At 38.0% G+C, this 24,298-nt stretch overlaps 1 protein-coding gene across 1 annotated transcript in view; it reads right to left on the minus strand.

The window, feature by feature from the left end:
* The window catches only part of C1H1orf87 (chromosome 1 C1orf87 homolog), a 104,890-nt gene that overhangs the window by 39,359 nt on the left and 41,233 nt on the right, over positions 1–24,298 (minus strand). Inside the window, 2 exon segments of the mRNA XM_036857073.1 lie at positions 11,931–12,026; positions 19,193–19,346. Of these exon segments, the coding sequence (XP_036712968.1) occupies positions 11,931–12,026; positions 19,193–19,346 (250 nt within the window).

Genomic DNA, 24,298 nt, shown 5'->3' on the forward strand with positions numbered 1-24,298 from the left:
CAGGTAGAAAATTAAGGTTCAGAGAAATTAGGGACTTGTCCAAGTTCTCAAAGCCAGTGCACATCATTGTTGGGATTTCCATCTAGGCCTATGTGATTCAGGAGCTCATGAAGCCTTTCTGCATGGATGGGGGCTGAAGGGGTAGTGGAGGCACTAAACAGGTGAGGAGATGCTACCTGCAAGCCATGGGCTTCCTTGGATTATACATGCCCCTGGAACTTAAAAGTGTCCTCACTTTGTGTTCATATCCTACACCTCTCCTGGGTCCTAGGGCAATAAGATACTGAGCTCCTCAAGTCCAGAACTGTGTTCAGCACCAAGCCCAAGGGTAGAGCTGGCTATGAAATGCAGGCAGTTTGCCTAAAGCCCCTGTGCCTAGCCACTATCCTATAAGCCTTTAAGTTGCATAGGACTTGTAGGAGAGTTGGTATAGTGTATTCAAAGCCAAGACCCCGAAGCTAGAGAGCCTGCGTTTGACTTAGCCTTACTGATGAATTCATTTATCAGTTACATACTAGTTTTAGCCTTTCTGTTCCTCAGCTTCCTCATTTGAAAATAATAGTACCTATCTCATTAGGTATGTGTAAGGATTAAAAGAGTTAATATTTATAAAGCACTTAGAACATTGCATGGAATATAGTAAACACTATATAAATGTTGGCTATTATTAATAATAACTTTATTAGCAATATTATTATTGGAATTCTTACCCCGTATGAATTATGGGCTCTGGAAGAGAAGATTGGAATTAATGAACTCATAAAAGCCAGATCTGGTTTCCAGGACCCAACCAATGGGCAGATTCATACCATGTCTCTAATAGCTCACTGCCTAACAATTTTCCTATTCCCATTAAAAAGTAATTGCTGAATCAGACACCTCATGTTTCCTTTATCTCCTAAAATCCTCTGGTTGTTCCTAGGATTATCAAACCAGTCCTTTTCAACCTAATTGCACTCCCAACAATGGACCAGATGTGTATGATAAGTTCTACTTGGGGCTATGTCAATTGTGCCACTCTATTTATGAAGCCTCCATAGCAGCTTCATTATTTATCCCCTCCCCTGACACAATTTGGCTCATGTGCCTATGTTTTAAACTGGGTTTGAAGCATTTAATTTTGCCAATACAGTTTAGAGTATTAGTTTGCCTCCTGTTCTCTCTCTCTGCCCTCATTAATTACCATTTACTGCAAAGTCACAGAGAAACATTAAATACTAATTCTGACTTACATGTTCCTGGCCAAGAACCGGGATAATAAATTCCATTCAACACAACCTGAACTCACTCACTCATAAGGGTGATTCAGAGTAGAGATTTGAAATCGTAATCAAGTCTTTCTCAAAATCGCCTTATCCTGGCAGTCATTCACTAATGTCTCTGCTTGGTAGGGAAATGGCAAAAAACAAAATCTCAATGTTAAAACACACACACACACACACACAAAACAACTTTGCCGCAGCGTTCTCGAAATTGCTCCTCTCATCAGCTCTTGCAACGTGATAGTTTAAGAAAACAACACAGCTCATTTTATTTGGTTAGATGGGGCTAATCCCACATCACCATAATCCCTCCTGATGTTTTATTGATTCTAAAGGACATTTAATCAGGAAGCAGCTCAGCACTAGAATCCTGCTAATTAGTAAGCAGCCACATTCCAAATGGGTTCCCAATAGAACAGCAGATTAATGGACAATATGTACTAAAATAATGATTCATGCATTCAGCTTCTAAAATGTGTGTCTAAATTGCATCTTTAATCTCTTAAGAATATAGGTTTGCATACAAAGCCCTTAACTGAATGGATTTAATTCAACAGAAGAAGCTTTAACCAATGACTATCTAAGGATGAAACAGGTTTATCACTTATAAATGCAATTCTTCATTGGTCTCATAGTTTTGATGTCCTTGAACATTCAAAGGTCAAAGACAGGTGAATAAAAAAAATCGGTGTGCTTCTCTGATAGACACATAAAATAGTGGGAAATTGAGAATTTTGATATAATTGTAAGTAGCCTAACCTCATTTGTTCCCCATTCACTCTTATTCTCATATCCCTGATTCCTGGAATCTTGGTTCTGGACCCCAACTTCTAATGAAGTATACTCAGTATAATGTGAGCTTTGACACTTGCATTTTCTCCTTTTATACTGGTGCCTTTTTGGGACTCCCAATTTTGGCTTATTGACTTTCTACTCGGCTCTAATCCCACTTTTTTGCTTTTCCTGCTTAACTGCCTCCCTCACCTTCACCCAACCATCTCCAATATTTTAGAGAAAGAAAACAGCCATGTCCAAACCTGGTCTAGTGGAAATTCATTGGCTATGGTCAACCTTCTCTCATCAGTTATTTACCACTTGATGTCCCCATAACCTTTTATCACCATGTGATATGTCACATATTCTACTTTATTTATAATTTCTCTTCCCCATTAGAATATAAGCTTCATGAGGGAAGGGACTTTGTTTCATTCATATCTATATTCCCAATGACTACAATAGTGATTGGTATACAGTAGGCACTCAATAAATATTTGTTAAATGAATGAATGGATTAATCAAATATTTACTCTGTACCTATCATGTGCCAAGCACTGGCCTACAAGATGTTGGAATATAATGTGTAACGATCCTTGCCAGCATGGAGATCACCATCTAGACATTAAATTAACAAATCACACAAATAAATACATAATTACAAATAGTGATAAGTGATAGGAAAGAACATTACTGAATGCTAAGAGAGTGTATAGCACAAGGAACATGATTTTGATGAGATGGTTAGGGAAGGCCTTCTTCAATTTGACCATAAGCTAAGGATTAGGGAAAACTCATGTATCTGTATCCCTCAGAGTATTTTGAGACTTTATTCTTCCTCTAGTTCAGTTCAATTCCACAAATATTTATCAAATACCTACTATGTGCCAGGTAGCGCTTTATACACATGGGATGCATCAATAAATAAAACAAAGATTCTGCTACCCTATGGCACTATAGTCTATAGTTTATCAGAGACTGACAGATAACAACAATAAACAACATACATCAATTTGATTAAAAGTTTATACATTAAAAGTTTATAAGTGTTTTGAGGGAAGCAAAAGGAGAGCAGGTTAAGGGGAAGAAAGGATCAGGTGACTACAATTTTTTAAATTAACTAATTTTTGGCTGTGTTGGGTCTTCATTGCTGCATGCAGGCTTTCTCTAGTTGTGGTGAGGGTGGCTACTCTTGGCTGTGGTGCGTGGGCTTCTCACTGCAGGGGCTTCTCTTGTTGTGGAGCATGGGCTCTAGGTGCATGGGCTTCAGTAGTTGTGGCACAAGGGCTCAGTAGTTGTGGCTCACGGGATCTAGAGTGCAGGCTCAGTAGTTGTGGTGCAACTGGGGCATGTAGTTGCTCTGGGGCATGTAGGATGTTCCCGGACCGGAGCTCGAACCCATGTCCCCTGCGTTGGCAGGTGGATTCCTAACCACTGCACCACGAGGGAAGTCCATTACAACTTTAAATAGAGTGTTTAGTGTAGGCTTCATGGACAAGGTGACAACTGGGGAAAAACTTAAGGTGAAGGAGTTAGCAGGAAGATATTTGGGGGAAAAGCATTCTAGGTTGAGTAATCATTCAGAAGATAGGTGTTAAGGTGGATCTGTGCCTGGTATGTTTGAGGAAGGAGCACAGTGTGACTGGAACAGAATGAGAAAAGGAAGTTGTAGATGGAGCCAGAGAAGTAACGGAGGGCAGGTCACATAGACCCCTTTATGAGGACTTTGATTTTTATTCCCTTTGAGTGAAATAAGGTGTTCCTGCAGTGTTATGAGCAGAGCAATGATATTGTTTTAGGTTTTAATAGATCACTGTAGCTGCTGTATTGAAGATAAACTAGGGACAAGGGAGAAGCAGAATTCAGTTAGAAGGCATTATAGTAATCCGGGAGAAAGATAATGGTAGCTTGGATGGGGTGTAGTTAAGTAACAATAGAGGTGGTGAGAAAGGACCAGAATCTTGACATATTCTCAAGATAGGTTGACTTACTAATGGATTACTGATGGATTGAATATGAAATGCAAGAAAAGAAAAAAAGGAGAGGGCCGACAGCAGAAGCAAGAAGAACTACAATCCTGCATCCTGTGGAACAAAAACCACATTCACAGAAAGATAGACACGATGAAAAGGCAGAGGGCTATGTACCAGAGGAAGGAACAAGAAAAAACCCCAGAAAAACAACTAAATGAAGTGGAGATAGGCAACCTTCTAGAAAAAGAATTCAGAATAATGATAGTGAAGATGATCCAGGACCTCGGAAAAAGAATGGAGGCAAAGATCGAGAAGATGCAAGAAATGTATAACAAAGACCTAGAAGAATTAAAGGACAAACAAACAGAGATGAACAATACAATAACTGAAATGAAAACTACACTAGAAGGAATCAATAGCAGAATAACTGAGGCAGAAGAACGGATGAGTGACCTGGAAGACAGAATGGTGGAATTCACTGCTGCAGAACAGAATAAAGAAAAAAGAATGAAAGAAATGAGAAGATAGCCTAAGAGACTTCTGGGACAACATTAAACACAACAACATTCGCATTATAGGGGTCCCAGAAGGAGAAGAGATAGAGAAAGGACCCGAGAAAATATTTGAAGAGATTATAGTCGAAAACTTCCCTAACATGGGAAAGGAAATAGCCACTCAAGTCCAGGAAGCACAGTGAGTCCCATACAGGATAAACCCAAGGAGAAACACGCCGAGACACATAGTAATCAAATTGGCAAAACTTAAAGACAAAGAAAAATTATTGAAAGCAGCAAGGGAAAAATGACAAATAACATACAAGGGAGCTCCCATAAGGCTAACAGCTGATTTCTCAGCAGAAACTCTACAAGCCAGAAGGGAGTGGCATGATATACTTAAAGTGATGAAAGGGAAGAACCTACAACCAAGATTACTCTACCCGGCAAGGATCTCATTCAGATTTGATGGAGAAATCAAAAGCTTTACAGACAAGCAAAAGCTAAGAGAATTCAGCACCACCAAATCAGCTCTACAACAAATGCTAAAGGAACTTTTCTACGTAGGAAACACAAGAGAAAAAAAGGACCTACAAAAAAAAACCCAAAACAATTAAGAAAATGGTCATAGGAACATATATCGATAATTACCTTCAATGTGAATGGATTAAATGCTCCAACCAAAAGACACAGGCTTGCTGAATGGATAAAAAAACAACACCCATATATATGCTGTCTACAAGAGACCACTTCAGATCTAGGGACACATCCAGACTGAAAGTGAGGGGATGGAAAAGATATTCCATGCAAATGGAAATCAAAAGAAAGCTGGGGTAGCAATACTCGTATCAGATAAAATAGACTTTAAATAAAGAATGTTACAAGAGACAAGGAAGGACAGTACATAATGATCAAGGGATCAATCCAAGAGAATATATACAATTATAAATATATATGCACCCAACATAGGAGCACCTCAATACATAAGGCAACTGCTAACAACTATAAAAGAGGAAATCGACAGTAACACAATAATAGTGTGGGACTTTAACACCTCACTTACACCAATGGACAGATCATCCAAAAATGAAAATAAATAAGGAAACAGAAGCTTTAAATGACACAATAGACCAGATAGATTTTATTGATAATTATAGGACATTCCATCCAAAAACAGCAGATTACACTTTCTTCTCAAGTGCGCACGGAACATTCTCCAGGATAGATCACATCTTGGGTCACATATCAAGCCTCAGTAAGTTTAAGAAAATTGAAATCATATCAAGCATCTTTTCTGACCACAACGCTATGAGATTAGAAATGAATTACAAGGGAAAAAATGTAAAAAACACAAAAACATAGAGGCTAAACAATACGTTACTAAATAACCAAGAGATCACTGAAGAAATCAAAGAAGAAATCAAAAAATACCTGGAGACAAATGACAATGAAAACACGACGATCCAAAACCTATGGGATGCAGCAAAAGCAGTTCTCAGAGGGAAGTTTATAGCTATACAAGCCTACCTCAAGAAACAAGAAAAATCGTCAAATAAACAATCTAACCTTACACCTAAAGAACTAGAGAAAGAAAAACAAACAAAACTCAAAGTTAGCAGAAGGAAAGAAATCATAAAGATCAGAGCAGAAATAAATGAAATAGAAACAAAGAAAACAATAGCAAAGATCAATAAAACTAAAAGCTGGTTCTTTGAGAAGATAAACAAAATTGATAACCTTAGCAGACTCATCAAGAAAAAAGGGAGAGGACTCAAATCAATAAAATTAGAAATGAAAAAGGAGAAGTTACAACAGACGCTGCAGAAATACAAAGCATCCTACGAGACTACTACAAGCAACTCTGTGCCAATAAAATGGACAACGTGGAGAAATGGACAAATTCTTAGAAAGGTATAACCTTTCTAAGACTGAACCAGGAAGAAATAGTAAATATGAACAGACCAATCACAAGTAACGAAATCGAAACTGTGATTAAAAATCTTCCAACAAACAAAAGTCCAGGACCAGATGGCTTCACAGGTGAATTCTACCAAACATTTAGAGAAGAGCTAACACCCATACTTCTCAAACTCTTCCAAAAATTGCAGAGGGAGGAACACTCCCAACTCATTCTATGAGTCTACCATCACCCTGATACCAAAACCAGACAAAGATACTACAAAAAAAGAAAATTACAGACCAATAGCACTGATGAATATAGATGCAAAAATCCTCAACAAAATACTAGCAAACAGAATCCAACAACACATTAAAAGGATCATACACCATGATCAAGTGGGATTTATCCCAGGGATGCAAGGATTCTTCAATATACACAAATCAATGAATGTGATACACCATATTAACAAATTGAAGAATAAAAACCATATGATCATCTCAATAGATGCAGAAAAAGCTTTTGACAAAATTCAACACCCATTTATGATAAAAACTCTCCAGAAAGTGGGCATAGAGGGAAACTACCTCAACATACTAAAGGCCATATATGACAAACCCACAGCAAACATCATTCTCAATGGTGAAAAACTGAAAGCATTTCCTCTAAGATCAGGAACAAGACAAGGATGTCCACTCTCACCACTATTATTCAACATAGTTTTGGAAGTCCTAGCCATGGCAATCAGAGAAGAAAAATAAATAAAATAATACAAATAGGAAAGAAGCAAAACTGTCACTGTTTGCAGATGACATGATACTTTACATAGAGAATCCTAAAGATGCCACTAGAAAACTACTAGAGCTAATCAATGAATTTGGTAAAGTTGCAGGATACAAAATTAATGCACAAAAATCTCTTGCATTCCTATACATTAATGATGAAAAATGTGAAAGAGAAATTAAGGAAACACTCCTATTTACCACTGCAACAAAAAGAATAAAATACCTAGGAATAAACCTACCTAGGGAGACAAAAGACCTGTATGCAGAAAACTATAAGACACTGATGAAAGAAATTAAAGATGATACCAACAGATGGAGAGATATACCATGTTCTTGGACTGGAAGAATCAACATTGTGAAAATGACTATACTACCCAAAGCAATCTACAGATTCAATGCAATCCCTATCAAATTACCAATGGCATTTTTTATGCAACTAGAACAAAAAAATCTTAAAATTTGTATGGAGACACAAAAGACCCCGAATAGCCAAAGCAGTCTTGAGGGAAAAAATATGGAGGTGGAGGAATCAGACTCCCTGACTTCAGGCTATACTACAAAGCTACAGTAATCAAGACAATATGGTACTGGCACAAAAACAGACACATAGATCAATGGAACAGGATAGAAAGCCCAGAGACAAACCCACATACCTATGGTCAACTAATCTATGAAAAAGAAGGCAAGGATATACAATGGAGAAAAGACAGTCTCTTCAATAAGTGGTGCTGGGAAAACTGGATAGTTACATGTAAAAGAATGAAATTAGAACACTCCCTAACACCATACACAAAAATAAACTCAAAATGGATTAGAGACCTAAATGTAAGACGGACACTGTAAAACTCTTAGAGGAAAACATAGGAAGAACACTCTATGACATAAGTCACAGCAAGATCCGTTTTGACCCACCTCCTAGAGTAATGGAAATAAAAACAAAAATAAACAATGGGACCTAATGAAACTTAAAAGCTTTGCACAGCAAAGGAAACCATAAACAAGATGAAAAACCAACCCTCAGAATGGGAAAAAATATTTGCAATTGAATCAATGGACAAAGGATTAATCTCCAAATATATAAACAGCTCATGCAGCTCAATATTAAAGAAACAAACAACCCAATCCAAAATGGGCAGAAGACCTAAATAGACATTTCTCCAAAGAAGACATACAGATGGCCAAGAAGCACATGAAAAGCTGCTCAACATCACTAATTATTAGAGAAATGCAAATCAAAACTACAATGAGGTATCACCTCACACCAGTTAGAATGGGCATCATCAGAAAATCTACAAACAACAAATGCTGGAGAGGGTGTGGAGAAAAGGGAACCATCTTGCACTGTTGGTAGGAATGTAACTTGATACAGCCACTATGGAGAACAGTATGGAGGTTCCTTAAAAAACTAAAAAATAGAATTACCATACGATCCATCAATCCCACTACTGGGCATATACCCAGAGAAAACCATAAGTCAAAAAGACACATGCACCCCAATGTCCATTGCAGCACTATTTACAATACCCATGTCATGGAAGCAACCTAAATGCCCATCAAGAGATGAATTGGTAAAGAAGATGTGGTACATATATACAATGGAATATTACTCAGCCATATAAAGAACGAAATTGGGTCATTGTTGAGACCTGGATGGATGTAGAGAGTGTCATACAGAGTGAAGTAAGTCAGAAAGAGAAAAACAAATATCATATAGTAACACATATATGTGGAATCTAGAAAAATGGTACAGAGGAACCGGTTTGCAGGGGAGAAATTGAGACACAGATGTAGAGAACAAACGTATGGACACCGAGGGGGAAAGCGGCTGGGGGGTGGGGGTGGGGGTTGTGATGAATTTGGCGATTGGGATTGACTTATATACACTGATTGTATAAAATTGTTGACTAATAAGGATCTGCTGTATAAAAAAATAAATAAAATAAAATTCAAAATTAAAAAAAAAAAAAAGAATGACCTGAGGCTCTTGTTAAGTATACCACTTTCTAGCCCTTCCCTTTAAAGTATTATCTAGTGGGCTTGGGAAAAAAAAAATAGAAAAGAAAAAAAGACAAAGATTACTGGTGTGTTGTGTTTTCATTTTAATTCAGTTCAAAATATTGTCTAATTTCCCTTGTGATTTCTTCTTTGATCAGTGGTTATTTATAAGTGTATTGTTTAGTTTCATAATGTTTGGAGAATTCCAGGATTTTATTTTGATTTTGTTTTTTGATTTCTAATTTAATTTTTGGGGGTCAGAACACATATTGTATATGATTTAATCCTTCTAAATTTACTGAGACTTGTTTTATGGATCAGGGTAGATAGGGTTTTTCTCTTAAATATTTCATGAACACTTAAAAGGAATCCATATTTTTGCTGTTGTGTGGAGTAAGTGCCACTTACATCAAGTTAGTTGATATATGGTCCAAGTCTTCTATATTCTTACTGATTTTATATCTACTTGTTTTATCAATTACTGACAGAAAGATGTTCAGTTCTCCAACTATAAATTGTGATCTATTCTTCTTCCAGTTTTATGTTTTTACTTCATGTAAATTGAAGCTATATTATTAAGGGCATGATCATTTAGGTTTGTATGTCCTCTTGATGAATTGAATTTCTGGTAATACCTCTTGATTTAGAAGCTACTTTGTCTGACTTTAGTGTAACCATCCCAGCTTTCTTTTCATTAGAGTTAATAAGGTATATCACTTTCCATCCTTTACTTTCAGTGTGTCTGTCTTTATATTCTAAAGGGGTTCATTTCAGATAGCATTTAGTTGTGTCTTGATTTTTAAATGAAATCTGAAAATTGCTGCCTTTTAATTTAATTTAATTTATTTATTGGTTGCACCAGGTCTTAGTTGCAGCAGGTGAGTTCCTGAGTTGCAGCAGGGGGGCTTCTTAGTTGCAGCTCACCGGCTCCTTAGTTGTGGCATGTACACTCTTAGTTGTGGCATACATATGGGATCTAGTTCCCTGACCAGGGATCGAACCCGGGCCCCTGCATTGGGAGCACAGAGTCTTAACCACTGTACCACCAGGGAAGTCCCTGAAAATTGTCTCCTTTTAATTGGCGCATTGAATCATTAATACTTATTGAAATTATTGATATGGTTGGATTTAAATCTATTATTTTTATTTGTATTTATTTTCTATTTGTCCTGTTAGTTTTCTTTTCTCTCTCTTTTTTTTTGATTTATTCTTAGTATTTACATGTGATTATTCCATTTAATCTTCTCTATTAGTATTTTAACTCAATACATTCTTCCTTCAAACAAAATTATACTACTTAGCTAATAGTATAAGGAGCTTTTTACAGTAAAAGTTTATTTCCACCTCCCAGTCTTGTATGCTATTGTCAAATGTTGTACTTTATTATGTTATAAACTCCACAGTACATTGTTATTATTTTTGCCTTAAACAGTCAATTATATTTAGAGGTTTTTTTAATAAGGAAAATGTATTTTTATTCATTGACATTTATTATTTCCTGTACTTTTCATTTCTTTGTGTAGATTAAAAATGATTATTTTCCTTCTGCCTGAGGGCTTCTTTTAATATTTCTTGTAGTGCTGCTCTGACAGTTATGAATTTTCTCAACTTTATAGGTATGAAAAAAGTCTTAATTCCCTTAGTTTTTGATAGATAGTTTTGCTGGATGTAGCATTCCAGATTGATAGTTTCTTCCTTCAATACTTTAAGGTTGTTTTTCCACTGTCTTATTGCTTACATCTTTTCTAATGATAAATCTGTTGTAATTCTTATCTTTGCTGCTCTATATGTAATTTGTCATTTCTCTTGTGCATTTAAGGTTTTTTATTTATTGCTAGTTTAAGCAATCTGATTATGATGAGCCTTGGTATGGCTTACTTCAAATTTCTAATATTTGAAGTTCATTAAACTTCTTAGGTCCATGTCTTTATAGTTTTCTCAAATCCGGAAAACTTACAGCCATTGTTTTTTCAACATTCTTTTCTTTCCCCTATTTGTCTTCTCTCCTGAGACTCAGTTTTCTCATGTATTAGGCTCCACTACAGCACAATACCCTTCTGGGGACTCTAATCAATGCCATATGTGTTTTCTCTCTCTGATGGGTGGAAATATGAACTATTCCCAACTCTGTGTGAGATCTAAAAATTTCCCCACCTTTTTCTTTGGTGTTTCCTTTCTCTGGCCTTGGGTAGTTTCCTCAAATGCATACATTAGCCAAGTCTTCACATGAAGACATGAGGCAACTCTTTGGAATCTCCAGAAAGTACGCCTAGGGGATCTCTCCTCGCTGCTACTTTGTACTGGGCATTCTAGCCTTCCTTGGCCTTCCTGAACTTCATACTCTGTCCCTTTAGCTCAAGGAGAATGCTGGGCTCAGTTTGGAATCCCTCTTCTTGTTCAGTAAACTGAGCTTACCTCATTTCCTTCTCTCAGGAATCACTGTTCTATGCTGCCTGATGTCCAAAGTCTGAAAAATATTGCTTCATATATTTTGTCCTATTTTTTTGGTTGTTTAGGGGTGAAATGGTAAATCTGATTTACCATTTACCAGTAACTGGAAGTGGAAGTTTACTGCTTTTGTTTTTGCTATGACCAAGAAGATCCTCTGTTTCTTAATATAAGCAAACATTCCTTAACTCTTTCTTTAGGTGATAAAATTGATTGCTTCATACATAAAACTTCTAGCCTAAAGACAGATCTATGTGTTTGGTATTCTAATAAAGGACCGTGTGAATAAAAAATCAACTTACTTTATTTTTTCCTGGTAACCCAAATCTTGATGGTTAAGCAATGTTTCCAGAAGGCTCAAAGTCAAATATAATCCATGTTTCCCACATATAGCCCTACCTGCAAATAAGAAAAGATTTGAAATTTCAATATAATGAAAATTAAGATTTGAATTTCCCTCCTATAATTAGAACTTATATATTTGGACAAAGAATTAATAACCAGGAGTGCATTATACCATTAAGATACCATTTAGGACAAGAATGTCCAACTGAATGTGCATCACCAGCAAATTTTTAGTTGCTTGACACAAAGGTATAGTTCATTACTCAGAAGTCACTGAACTTTGAAATGCTGATCTTACATTTTTGTCAGCCATGGAATGTGCGGTCCAGACCTAGAAATTATACACACTTATTATATAAGTAAATTACAAAGTATTTTTGTACAACTACTTTGATTTACCAAAGAAGCTTGTTGTATTAGTAAGGTTACTATCACTATCTGTATTTTATATATGAGGAAACCAAGGCTTAGAGAGATTAAGTGACCTTCTCAATGTCACATAGTTAATAAATGATGAAACTTAGTCTAGAAACCAGGTACTCAATTAATGTTTGTGGGATGGATGAATGAAGGGTCACTGCAGTTTCCCAAGTACTTAATATTTTCTGAGTCCAGCTGACAAACCAGTTCAGTTCTCAAATTGGTGGGTGGGTGATACTTAGATTCAAACACGTCAAACTTTTAGGGTTGTGATAGTATGTGTTCTGTGTTTAGCATAATGTTTAAACATAGAGACTTAAGAATAAAACATGACTAATTTTGAATACCGGTTATGCTGCCTGTGATTTGTGTGATCTCAGGAAGTTACTGAACCTTTTTATTCCCAATTACTTCATCTACTAAGTAAGACCAGTATTTTCTACTCCTCAAGAGAAAATAAGCAGTTAGAATAATGCTTGGATTTTAGTAGGCATTTGATTAATATTTGTTGAAATGAAGAAAAGGAAAGGAGGGAAAAGGAAGAAGAAAGGATATAGAGGAAGAAGAGAGAGAGAAGAGAGGGAAGGAAGGAGAGAAGGGGGAGCAAGAGAACAAGAAAGAGAGAGAGAGGAAGAGAGAGAAAAAAGAAGGAAGGGAGGAGTAAAGGAAGGAAGAAAGGGGCAAAGAAAAGAAAAGAAATGTCTAATTCAGGGTTTGGAAAAATTGTAGCTACTGTTATTATTTTTAGAGGAATTTCCATACACTGACTGTATTAAGCATGTCTTTTTATTCTGATGCTTTGACATCATGGGGCCTTGCTGACCCTGGAGAGACTGCCTCTCCCCTAGGCTAGCCAATTCCTAGAGATAGTGAACGACTGGCTTGCAAGTGTGTCTTTCATCTGCAAACCAACTACTTCTTTTATTGAGGCTCTCACACTTGGGCCACTATTTCCATGTCCTAATTACTCAAGGGCCAAGTGCTAGGCAACTAGGAATGGCCCTTATGTCCCAGAGCCCACTGAAATTATTCAAACTAGCCAATCCTAAGCCTTCTTACTCTTGTCTCACGCATCCCACAATAAAGGCTCTTGCTCACATTTTCCCTCATCCTCTCTGCCTCCTAACCTCCTGGTGCTTCTCCACGTGCCTGTGCAGTGTGCCATTTCCCCTCCTCCTGGGAACTGAGTAACAAACTGTCTTTGCAATGGCAATCACCTCCTGATCTGTTGGTCTGACCGTACTTGAATAATATAACCTAGATTTTAATATAGTGACAAAAAGCTAATCTTCATTTGTCTTTATGCAAGGAAACAGCCAATCTGGGTTAGAAACTTGCACATGTTACTTACTAGCTGTAGAAGAGTATGTCAGGGAAGGAAAAAGATGTATTTAAAACATGAAAAAAATGAATAATAGTTTGCCAGAAGAAAAAGGGGTTGAGTATAATTCCAGGCAGAAGAAAAGCATGTGTAAATGATGGGTGAGAAAGAGCATGGTGCTTTTAATAAACTGCATGTATTTGGCATAATTCACCCTATTATAGTTTTTTATACCCCTTTTCACTGGGCAGTAAATATCTGTTCATGAGAGCTCCTCTAAAAGACAGTGGTTTACTGAGGGCTGGAATTGCGTCTCCTTCATTTTCCTATCACCATTCCTAGCACAGTGTTGAAAAATAGTTATTGAATAAATGAATACATGGATGAATTAGGAATGAGTGAATGAGTTGAAGGTCCTGAAGAGTGGAATGTGTATGGGCATAGGTTGGAAAAAAATAAATTGAGAGAGGTAGAAATTAGTCACATTATGCCATTTTACTCAATAAATAAAAATCGACTTATCCTCATGATTAGAGCATATTAGTGTATTTTTAAGCATCAATATTAAAAGGTTATTCTAAAAACACTTTATTTACTTCTGGCAACATTGAGTTTTGCTCCAGGCTAAATGAAGAGCAGATTAGAAATAGTACATCAGGGTTCCTAGAAGCAGATTGATTGATAGCTGCTAAGAACTGACTGCTGACAGTTGTGGAAGAGCAATAGAAACATCTACCAGAAAATCCTGGCAATTTAGTGTTATCTAGGATTATTTTAAAAATCCATATTCATTAGGATTTCCCTTGTTCAATAAGAAAATGTTTGGCTATGTATAGTTTCTTCTGTTCAATAACGACATTTTAAAATCAAATGTAAATAAATATTTATGTTATTTAGGAAATGACATGTAAAATAAATATTCATTTCCTCAAAATGCTCCTTGAGAGAGTGATGCACAGATGCTCTCTCAACTTCCTCCCTTCCTATTTATGGTTCCATTTGCATTTTACCCCATCACTCTACTTAAATTGTGTTTACCAAATCATTAGTAACTTCCGCAGTTTCAAATTTAATGAATACTTTTCAGTCCTGATTACAGATGATCTCTTTGCAGCATGTGACATGGCTGATCATGCCATACTTCCATAAATCTATTCTCTTGGCTTTCTTGACCACTGCCATATTTCTTTTGATTATTTTTAGTCTCCTTTCTTGGCTTGTCTTCATCTACCTACTCCTTAAAAATGGGTGTCCTCCTCAACCTTCCCTTCTCAATTTCCATTATGTCTTTGAGTAATCCTAATTACTCCCAAGCCTTCAGCTCCATACTGAAGACGCTTAAATCATTTAGCTTTAAGCTCTCAACCTACATCAACATGTTCAAAACTGAATGCATCATCCTTTCCTTTACCTCCCCAGCTACTGATTTTCTGTTTCCTATCTCAGAGAACAGTGCCACCACCTACCAAGTTGCTAAAGCCAGAACCTTGGGAGTCATTTTTGATTCCTCTGAATTCAGGACCCACGTCTAATTAAGTCACGAAGACCTACTTTTCTATCTCCTTAATATCGCCATCCCTCCTGCTACTACCCTGGTCTAAACCCCCATAATTTCTTGCTTGAATTACTGGAACCGCCTTTTAAAGGTTCTCTCTGCCTCTAATTCTTCACATTCTATTAGAGTGCTCTTTTCAAATTTCAAATTTGATCATATCATTCACTTGTTTAATATCCTTCGATGATTCCACTGGGGTTTTAGGATAAAGTTCACACTTCTTAGAAAGACCCTTCAAAAACAGGTTCCTCCTTTCCATTCTAACATCAACTTGAGCAGCATCTCCCACCGTCCCCAGCCACCATATATTTACTGTGTCCTGCCTATATGAAATGGCTTACAGTTCCCTGAATTAGCCATGTTCTCTCTTACTTCAGTGACATTTCACATTGCACCTTTTACCTAGAATACCTTTCCTGTCCCTTCCTCTGCTCTCCCCCAGTTCTTTGCCAAATTCACACGTCCTCTAAGATTCAGTATTTGCATCATCTCCTCTGGAGTTTTTGGGTGAGGCTAGGTTGGTGTTCCTTCTCTGTGTTCAAATTTACTGCCATCACTGCATTTTACATATAGAATTGTATCATGTTTAAAACATTACCTTTTCCCTGAGCTCCTGGAGAACTCTGGAACTGAAATTATAATAGTTTGTTGTCCTTAGTATCTTATCACACAGAACACATTGAGTGATTAATATGTTGAATGTAAGAATAAACATGCCATATTGTTCAGAAATCTGGTATTGCTTTGGAAGAAGGGAATGATTTGAAGCTAGTAGAAACCATTTATCGTTTTAGGGCAGAGTGTACTGATATAGAAACAACTAAGTACAAAAAAGGAGCCTGGCAAACTGCAGAAGAATGTCTTACAGTTCTGGTCACTTGGTAAACTAGTGTCATAGCTGTAGTCTTGCCATGGGAGTGAACCTCACATTCACAAGCCCCAGTTCCCTAAGTAAAGGGACTCCCTCTTGATGATAAAGAGGAGAGTTGCATGAAAATGAAGCAAGAGTAATTAGAGGTAGAGCAACCTGTGTTCTAGCAGCTCCTCCTGGCAGGAAGGTCTGCGAGTAGTTTGGGAGGTCTTTGTGATGTAGAGCAGAAAGAGGATGAAAGAATATGGATTATGTATAAAAGTGTTAAACTGAGCCTGCATGCTTGGAAACTTCTTAGGTTCTACAGACTATTCAATCTACACCTGATTTGAATAATGGTCAGGGAAGTTAATAAATAAATGTCTGTGGATCCATGTTGCCTCAGGAATTCTTCCTGAGCCATCATTGTGTCAAAAATGTGATAGAGGAACAGAATGAGTGAGTCCACAGAATGAGGATGACAGATATTAGATATGTTTTTATACTTTTCTTTGAGAATGGCGACAATGCCATTGATTCGAGTGACAAGACCCATAGATCACCCTTCAAAACTGCATTTATTTATCTGAGAAGAGGCAGATGATCTCTGAACTGTCTGAAATATTGGCTGTGAGGATGTGCTCTTTTTCCACTCTGGGCACGGGGTGCATAGATTTCGTGAGAAACTTAAGGAGGTCTGTGAAACCCTTCCAACTCAGATGGCCTTTCCCAGTGTCCTCTGAAGTCCTGTGTCCAGGAACAAGTATGTTGGGGTGCAATTGCTGCTGCTTGCTGTGTCCAGTGTCTGTTGGGCCTCAATTTGTCTCACGTTCTGGGGAAACAGAATTCTATTTGCCATGCCTCCCAGAACTGTAATATACTTTGAGTGAGTTCCAGATGTCTTAAGAGATGCCAGATGGCTCATGAGAGGCAGACCAGCTTCAAGGAAAATGTGCCCTATTTCCTTGGATATGAAACCACAAATTTAACTTTCAGGGCCAGCTCAGGGTGGAGGACATTCAGGGCCCGCTCTGATGGCCAGCGTTCAATGTGGCTATCACTTGACCCTGGGAAAGGTCTCCTTCCTTAGGCTATTTTGTAGTGATAATTTCACCAAACACAGATTTTTTTTTTTTTAATATAAGGAAGGGAAACCTATTTACTGAGTGCCTCATATATCAGACCATATATTAAGTACCTTTACATACTTATCTTGCTTAATCCTCACAATAGACACAGGAGGTAAGGAACCCAGTTTTTCCAGGTGGGAAAATCTGAGGCTCAAAGAGTTTCAGTAAATTTATTTTGATTTTCAAGTCATTTATATACCATTCTACCAGGGCATCTGAGAACATTCAAGCTTCACTGATGCTGTTATGAATTTCCAATCTAACAAGAAATGGCTTTCTTCTTAGTCAATTTCCACTGATCTTCTCAATAACATAATAAAGGCCATTTATGATGTGTGGAATCTCCTGTAGTGTTGTCTCCCTCTTCTAGTGGAACAGGCTTGCATGTTTAATATTCATGTATACAATATACATGCACACACACATGTACACACTATCATGTGCTTTGCCTTGCATGGTTAGTTGACTGTATAAATGAAAGCACAGAGAAAGCTACTTCTGTCCTAGAATTAGAATCCATTTTCAGCATGTTGTGTCCTTGCTTCCTTAGTAAACATCTCTTGTTCTTCTGAATTCTCTGACTCTCTCATTCTTAACCCCTGTTTACCGGATGAAAGGCATTTTCCAATCTTTCCTATAGGATTTTTTTTTGGGGGGGGGGTCTGTAAATTCCCAATTCCTTCTAGTCCTCTGGAATTCTAACTCCTGTATCCTGGACTCCTTCCAAATATAGCCTTCCAGATATATTCTGCTTATTGGAGTTCCAATTCTGTGTCTCAATTTCCAGTATTCTTCTGTATTTGAATCCTGGCTCTGCCTCTTGTTGGCTGTGGTCCTTGAGAGATTCAGTTGGCTTCTCTGAGACTCCGTTGTTGTTGTTGTTGTTTTTCATTTATTAAATGGGCATTATAACAATCTACCTAGATCTTGTACTTATTTGTAAGTGTTAAATGAGTTAATGTAAGTAGAGCATTTAGTGCAGTGTTGGCACTGTAGGAAGAACTCAGTAAAGCTTGGCGGGGGAAAGTTGTTGTGAATGGAATTGCAGTAACAGTGGTCATTATCCCAAGGTAACCTCATGACTGGAGTTTGTCTGGCTAAAGACAACACATGAGTTAATATGGTTCTGGATCCTCTTTCATGAAACATATCTGCACTGTTAATTAATGCTCCCAAAACAGCTTGCTAACTCTCTGTCAGCAATAAATCACATCAGTCCTTACAATTTGGTGTCCCTAAGGAACAGAGTACCACCTGCTAACCTCACTGGAAGCTGGTAGAGGGTGTTAGAAATGAACACTTGGCCTTAGAAAAATATTTGTTTTCCATTGTGAAAGATTATTTGGTATTGTCATATTGTCTATTGTTAGTGTAAAACATAGCCCAGTGTAAGTAATGCCTGGACCAATTCTGCACATTTCACAATTCCTTTTCTCTCTTGTTTTTCTCCTCTTGGGCACAGAAAACAAACAATTGTGAAATGTATCCACAGGCAGAACACAGATCATAACTGTGCCTTCTTTTTTTTTAATTTGAATTTTTATTTTAGTGTCTTCTAATCACTTTTAAATTTCTATTAAACAAGATATTGCTTGATTTCCAAAGGGATGGCCAATTTATCATATAAGGGATTAGATGTAAAAACAGGAAGAGGAAATCTTTTACTGTAAACATTCTGTTTTCTTTAGCACATCACTTTCCTCCTGGTTGATTGAAATTTGGGAAATGATTATTAGACTTACACAATAAATATTGAACTTACATTATATAAATGCTCCTAGAACCTACATAGTATATATGCATTCCTACTTTCAAAGCTAGTCAGTTATGTATCTCAGTATGTATTATTCTTAGTGAATAATATAACTGTGTCTTCTTACTATAAACCTAGTGCCCCGAGGTAGCCTTCTAGAGATGACTGAATCTGAAATCTAATTTTGGTTACCTTGGGTGGGGGGAGGTAGCCAGAGAACAAGTGATCTCCTTTTCGAAAACTCCGGTTGAGATTCTCCATGTTGAGTTTGCCCTTGGTTGCCCTTAGTGCCATCTTCAAGATCTCCAACAGGTGGTGGTTCACTTCTGACTGGGAGTTGGAGTCTTAAGGGGCAGTACTGCTTGGAGAGGCAGGAGAAAGGCTGTGAAAAGATTATCCACTCAAAGCTGTATGGTTGATTCACTTTGCTCTACAGCAGCAACTAACACAGCACTGTAAAGCAATTATACTCCAATAAAGATGTGAAATAAAAATGGTTCTGAAGAACCTAGGGGCAGGACAGGAATAAAGATGCAGATGTAGAGAATGGACTTGAGGACACGGGGAGTGGGGGGAAGGGTAAGCTGGGACGAAGTGAGAGAGTGGCATGGACATATATACACTACCAAATGTAAAATAGATAGCTAGTGGGAAGCAGCCGCATAGCACAGGGAGATCAGCTCCATGCTTTGTGACCACCTAGAGGGATGGGATAGGGAGGGTGGGAGGGAGACGCAAGAGGGAGGGGATATGGGGATATATGTATATGTATAGCTGATTCACTTTGTTCTACAGCAGAAACGAACACACCATTGTAAAGCAATTATACTCCAATAAAGATGTAAAAAAAAAAAAAAGCTGCTGTGTGCTTTCACACTACACCTCTCACCCCAATACATACTGTGGAATGAGAGGACCCACCTAGTAAGGCCTTCTAAATCTGGGAAACCTCGTCATGGGACTACATGTGGAGATTGCATAGATTAACTAAGTCTGTTCCACTCTAGTTGAGTCCCACAGTCTGTTCTCCCAGAGGTACCAACCAATGAACTAGAACATAGACCAAAACTTGTAATCCACTAACTCTTTTTATCCAGGTTAGAAAACTTAGAAGTGACCATAGTAGTTTACTTTTCCTGCTTGATCTTACTTTTCTTAAGCCCAGATAATTATTGATAACAAATCAAATTTCCAAACTGTCTATCGCCACAAGCAAAGCAAAGCAAAGCAGATCCTACCAGATTCCTGTAACCAGGGAATCTATATAGAAGGAAATCTTGAAACCAGGTGAACTTCCCTGCATTATCATCGACTCTGCTCTTTGTATCTGGAAAACCCAGAAAATGTTTGGGAACAATCATTTACTTACCGTCTGGCATGCAAATGTAAGTAGTTATTAAAATAGTGTATCTAACTGACTATTGTTACTTTAAATAATTGGCAAAAAAACAATAGGGTGATGAAATGTTATAGTCATTTATTTTGTGAAACTAGTTTGAGATGTTTACTCATTTAACATTCAAATGTATGTGTCCTCCCAGATCCAAGCTGCACTATCTTCTCCACAGTGAAGCTTTTCCTTATTTCCACTCCCTCAACTTAAGTGCCACTTCCCTAGAGGGACATTCCATGACATCCCCCAACCTCCACTCATGTAAATCAGTTTCCTTTCAGAGGTGTGCTGGTAAATCTTTAACGACTAGCTCTCCAGATAAGCCCTAATCTGTAGCATTACTAATTTTCATGGTGCAATACTCTCACCATGGCTGATTTCAAACTGCCAATATGATGTCCCTGAATGAGGAACTGGAGATTGAGGCTCACCGGCAGCCCTCCTTTTGCTCCAGAACCCCTGCTTGAGAGACTCTTTCATAGTTCTTTGTTCTTTTTCCTTAGTAAGTCTCCCTCAAGTTGCAATTGCTTCCTTATTCTTTCAGCTGTTGTTTCCTGTCTGACCTCCTCCCTAGTAGACTGCTCCATAAGACGTGGGCTGAGTATGTTTTGCTCCTACATTCTGTGGATCTTGTTGCACACTTGGCCTACCATCTGATGTATCTGTCCAGATTGAATCAGAAGTTTTCCTTCCTCTTTCCTTTCTTGCAACACCAGTTCCTGTGGGTAGGAATTCATAAGGTTTTGGCCTTCGGCTCAGCGCACGGAGTACTGAATGGGCAGGTGTTATATGGAACCCATTTACTGCAGCTGGTGGATTTCGTAGCAAAACCTGCTGCGGAGTTTACTTCATCTGGTCCAACTTAGGTGATGAGAGCCATTGCCACTCCTGCTGCCACTGGTGATGCTGGAGGCTTTTTAAACATCACAGAGTGCCCCATATAAGGCTCTACCTGACGGAACGGGGAGGGCCTTTTTCTGAGCTGTACATTAATTAACAAAGAGCCTGGATTAATTACAGGTCATCAGTCCTGCACTTCCATAAACACACTGTCTGGTTTATATAGAGCAGCACCTTCTCTGATGAATTCAAAATGATGTTCTTTATGCACTTTTTCTACACAGTAGATATCCGAATGTCCCTGCGAGTGAAGTGATGCAAGCTCTCTGGATAACTGGAGTGCCAATGACATTCCACAGATATTTAGTGAGCACCTCCCATGTGCCAGGAACTATGCTAGAAGTATGCTGACACTGAGTTGGCCGGGAAAGATACCATTCCTAACCTCAAATGTCAAAGAGTAATTAGAAGCACAATGACTGTTATAAAGGAAAGGGCTATGGGGTCATATAGCAAAGAGATATAACCTAGTCTAGGCTCAGGAAAAGTTTTCTGTCTAGGATTCATAAGACCCATATCTTGCCAATAAGTGGCAATATGTTCTGTGGCATATCTACTACCCTTCAGGCACAAATTCTCACTATCTGTTCTATATGAAGTGGATGGTTGCCCGATTAATTAAATATTGCCAGGGCTTGACAGCTCTCAGCAGGGCAGTTGCGCCAAGTGATAGTTGACTGGTGTACCCACATGACAGCATCACTTTCTTTACCACTGAGGGAGAGACTGGGCCTTGCCAATCTCTGAATTCACTGTGCTCAGCAAAGTGTGCCTGGCAAGCAGCTGGCATTCAATGAATGTGTGTTGAATGAAGTACTGCAGTCAAAAAGGGCACATCATAGAAAGGAATCAAGTCTATCACTTGGCCCAGGGATATTTTTATAGGACACTGTGCCTTTTTCCTAGAGTGAAGTGATACACTTCAATGCCATGGCTCTTAACCACTACATCACATTATTTGCAACGGGAAAGAGTGTCTTCTGCTAGGATAGTTTAAAATAGTAAAAAACACTTATATAGCACTTACTATCTATCAGGTACTATTTTTAAGAACTTTGCATTGACTAACTCAGTTCCTCTTACAAATCTATGAAGTGAAAGGAAATCTATCATTGTTCCCATTTTACAGTTGGAGAACGGAAGCACAGAGAGGGTTAAGTGACCAGCCAAATGTTGCAGAGCCACTAATGGGCAGAAACAGGAATTGAGCACAGGCTTCTGTCAATGGAAGTTATGCTCCTAACCACTGCACTTTGTCATTTTTCGTGGAGAACACAGAGACTATCATGCTTTACTGTGCCTCATTTCTAATGCTATTCCTCACATCCTATTTTTACGTTGAGTCATTTCTTTCCTTTGAGATTATGTAAAGGAATTTTTGATTTCTGTGCCTCAAACCTTTCTCTGCTAGTGCCTGTAACCCAGGAGTTCACTGACCGAACATATTTCTGGAATCATACTGTATGAACTGGAGCTCCCCGCCGGTATACACTCATTTCTTATTTCATAATGAGGTTTTTCATTTTCACCTGGCAACTTCATAAAAAAGACACTTGCTTGACGTTAAGAAGCTGGTAATTGTTGCAAATAACTTTCTATGCTGGCCTGAGTACAAGAGAGGAAAAAAACTATAAGCAGAAGCCAACTGTTGGTGAAGAGCAAAGTGATTCTGCATTAGGTGAAGTTTTCGAGTGTACGACCTCCACAATCCTGCCAGCTCTTCAAGTCTACAAACACTACGCCCACAAAAAGGGAGAAAAGTACCTCTGATGGCTACCACCACCTGAGTTTCTTTCACCTTGCTGCCCTCAACTCTTTTGTTTTGCTGTGGATCTCTGAAGCTGCAACTTTTAAAAACCAGAGTAGCTTTTCATAATTCACCTGAAAATTAAATATCAAACAGAACATCCCCATTTAATTTAACATGTAGGGGAAAGAAGATGCCTGCTGAGATAAAATGTATTTGGAAAAGTTTTAGCATTAAAAGTGTTAGAAACAGGTTTTAAAATATAATAATTATTAGTGCTTTTTTACCAACTATTCATTTTATTTTCCCTCTGGACATACGGTAAAATAATACTTCCTGGTTGTCTTGTGGTTGAGTAGGGTGATGACCAGTTCTGGCCAGTGAGTTGTGAGCAGAAGTGACATGTGCTACTTCTGGGCTGACGATTAAACTGCTGACATGACACCCTCCAGGTCTCTCTTCTTCCCCTCTGCCATCACTTTCAAAATCCTACAGAGTGGAATGCTTCATCAGCATGGGTTTGGAGCTAAGATGATGATGGTACTGAGAAGACCCTGGGTGGACTCATTATGAAAAATAAACTTTTATTGTTTTGAGCCACTGAAACTTTGGGGCAATTTGTTACAACAGCATAACCTAGCCTCTAGCTTCTCTCTCTCACACACATCTCTTACATAGATATATTCAACAGATATAGTCAGATTACTTAGGGGCAAGGCCTTATTTACCTAGGTGAAAAACTCAAGACTTTTTTTTTTTTTTTTACATAGGAAAGGACTGAAAGAAAGTCATCATTTCCATTGCTGGGCTGGATGACATGCTAGGGACTCTGGTCTGGTGGGCAGACAACGCCAGGGCAGTAGAGGGTGTAGCATGGGGATGGGAAGCCAGATAAGGTCCTGATAGAAACTAGATCTCAGGCTGGAGAATTGGCTTGAACTGAAGATTCAGAGAGTTTATACTAATAGGTTGATATTGTATTGCTAAATACTTCTCATAAATATACAACTGATTCTATTTTCACAGATTAGGGATGGGCAGGAGATAGAACTAACATTTATTTGAGTACCTACTAAATGCTAAACATGAGACCAGGTAATTTGCATTTATTATACTACTAAATCCTCAGATTAGCCCTATGAGATTGGTTTTGGCCTGATTTTCCATCAACACATGCTCACAAGGGATTTATCCACTGGTAGTATTTCTTCCTATTTTAGGATATTTTCCTTTAGCTTAATGTGTATCATCTGTCT

The sequence above is a fragment of the Balaenoptera musculus genome, chromosome 1 (assembly GCF_009873245.2).
Source record: "Balaenoptera musculus isolate JJ_BM4_2016_0621 chromosome 1, mBalMus1.pri.v3, whole genome shotgun sequence".
Lineage (NCBI taxonomy): Eukaryota > Metazoa > Chordata > Mammalia > Artiodactyla > Balaenopteridae > Balaenoptera > Balaenoptera musculus.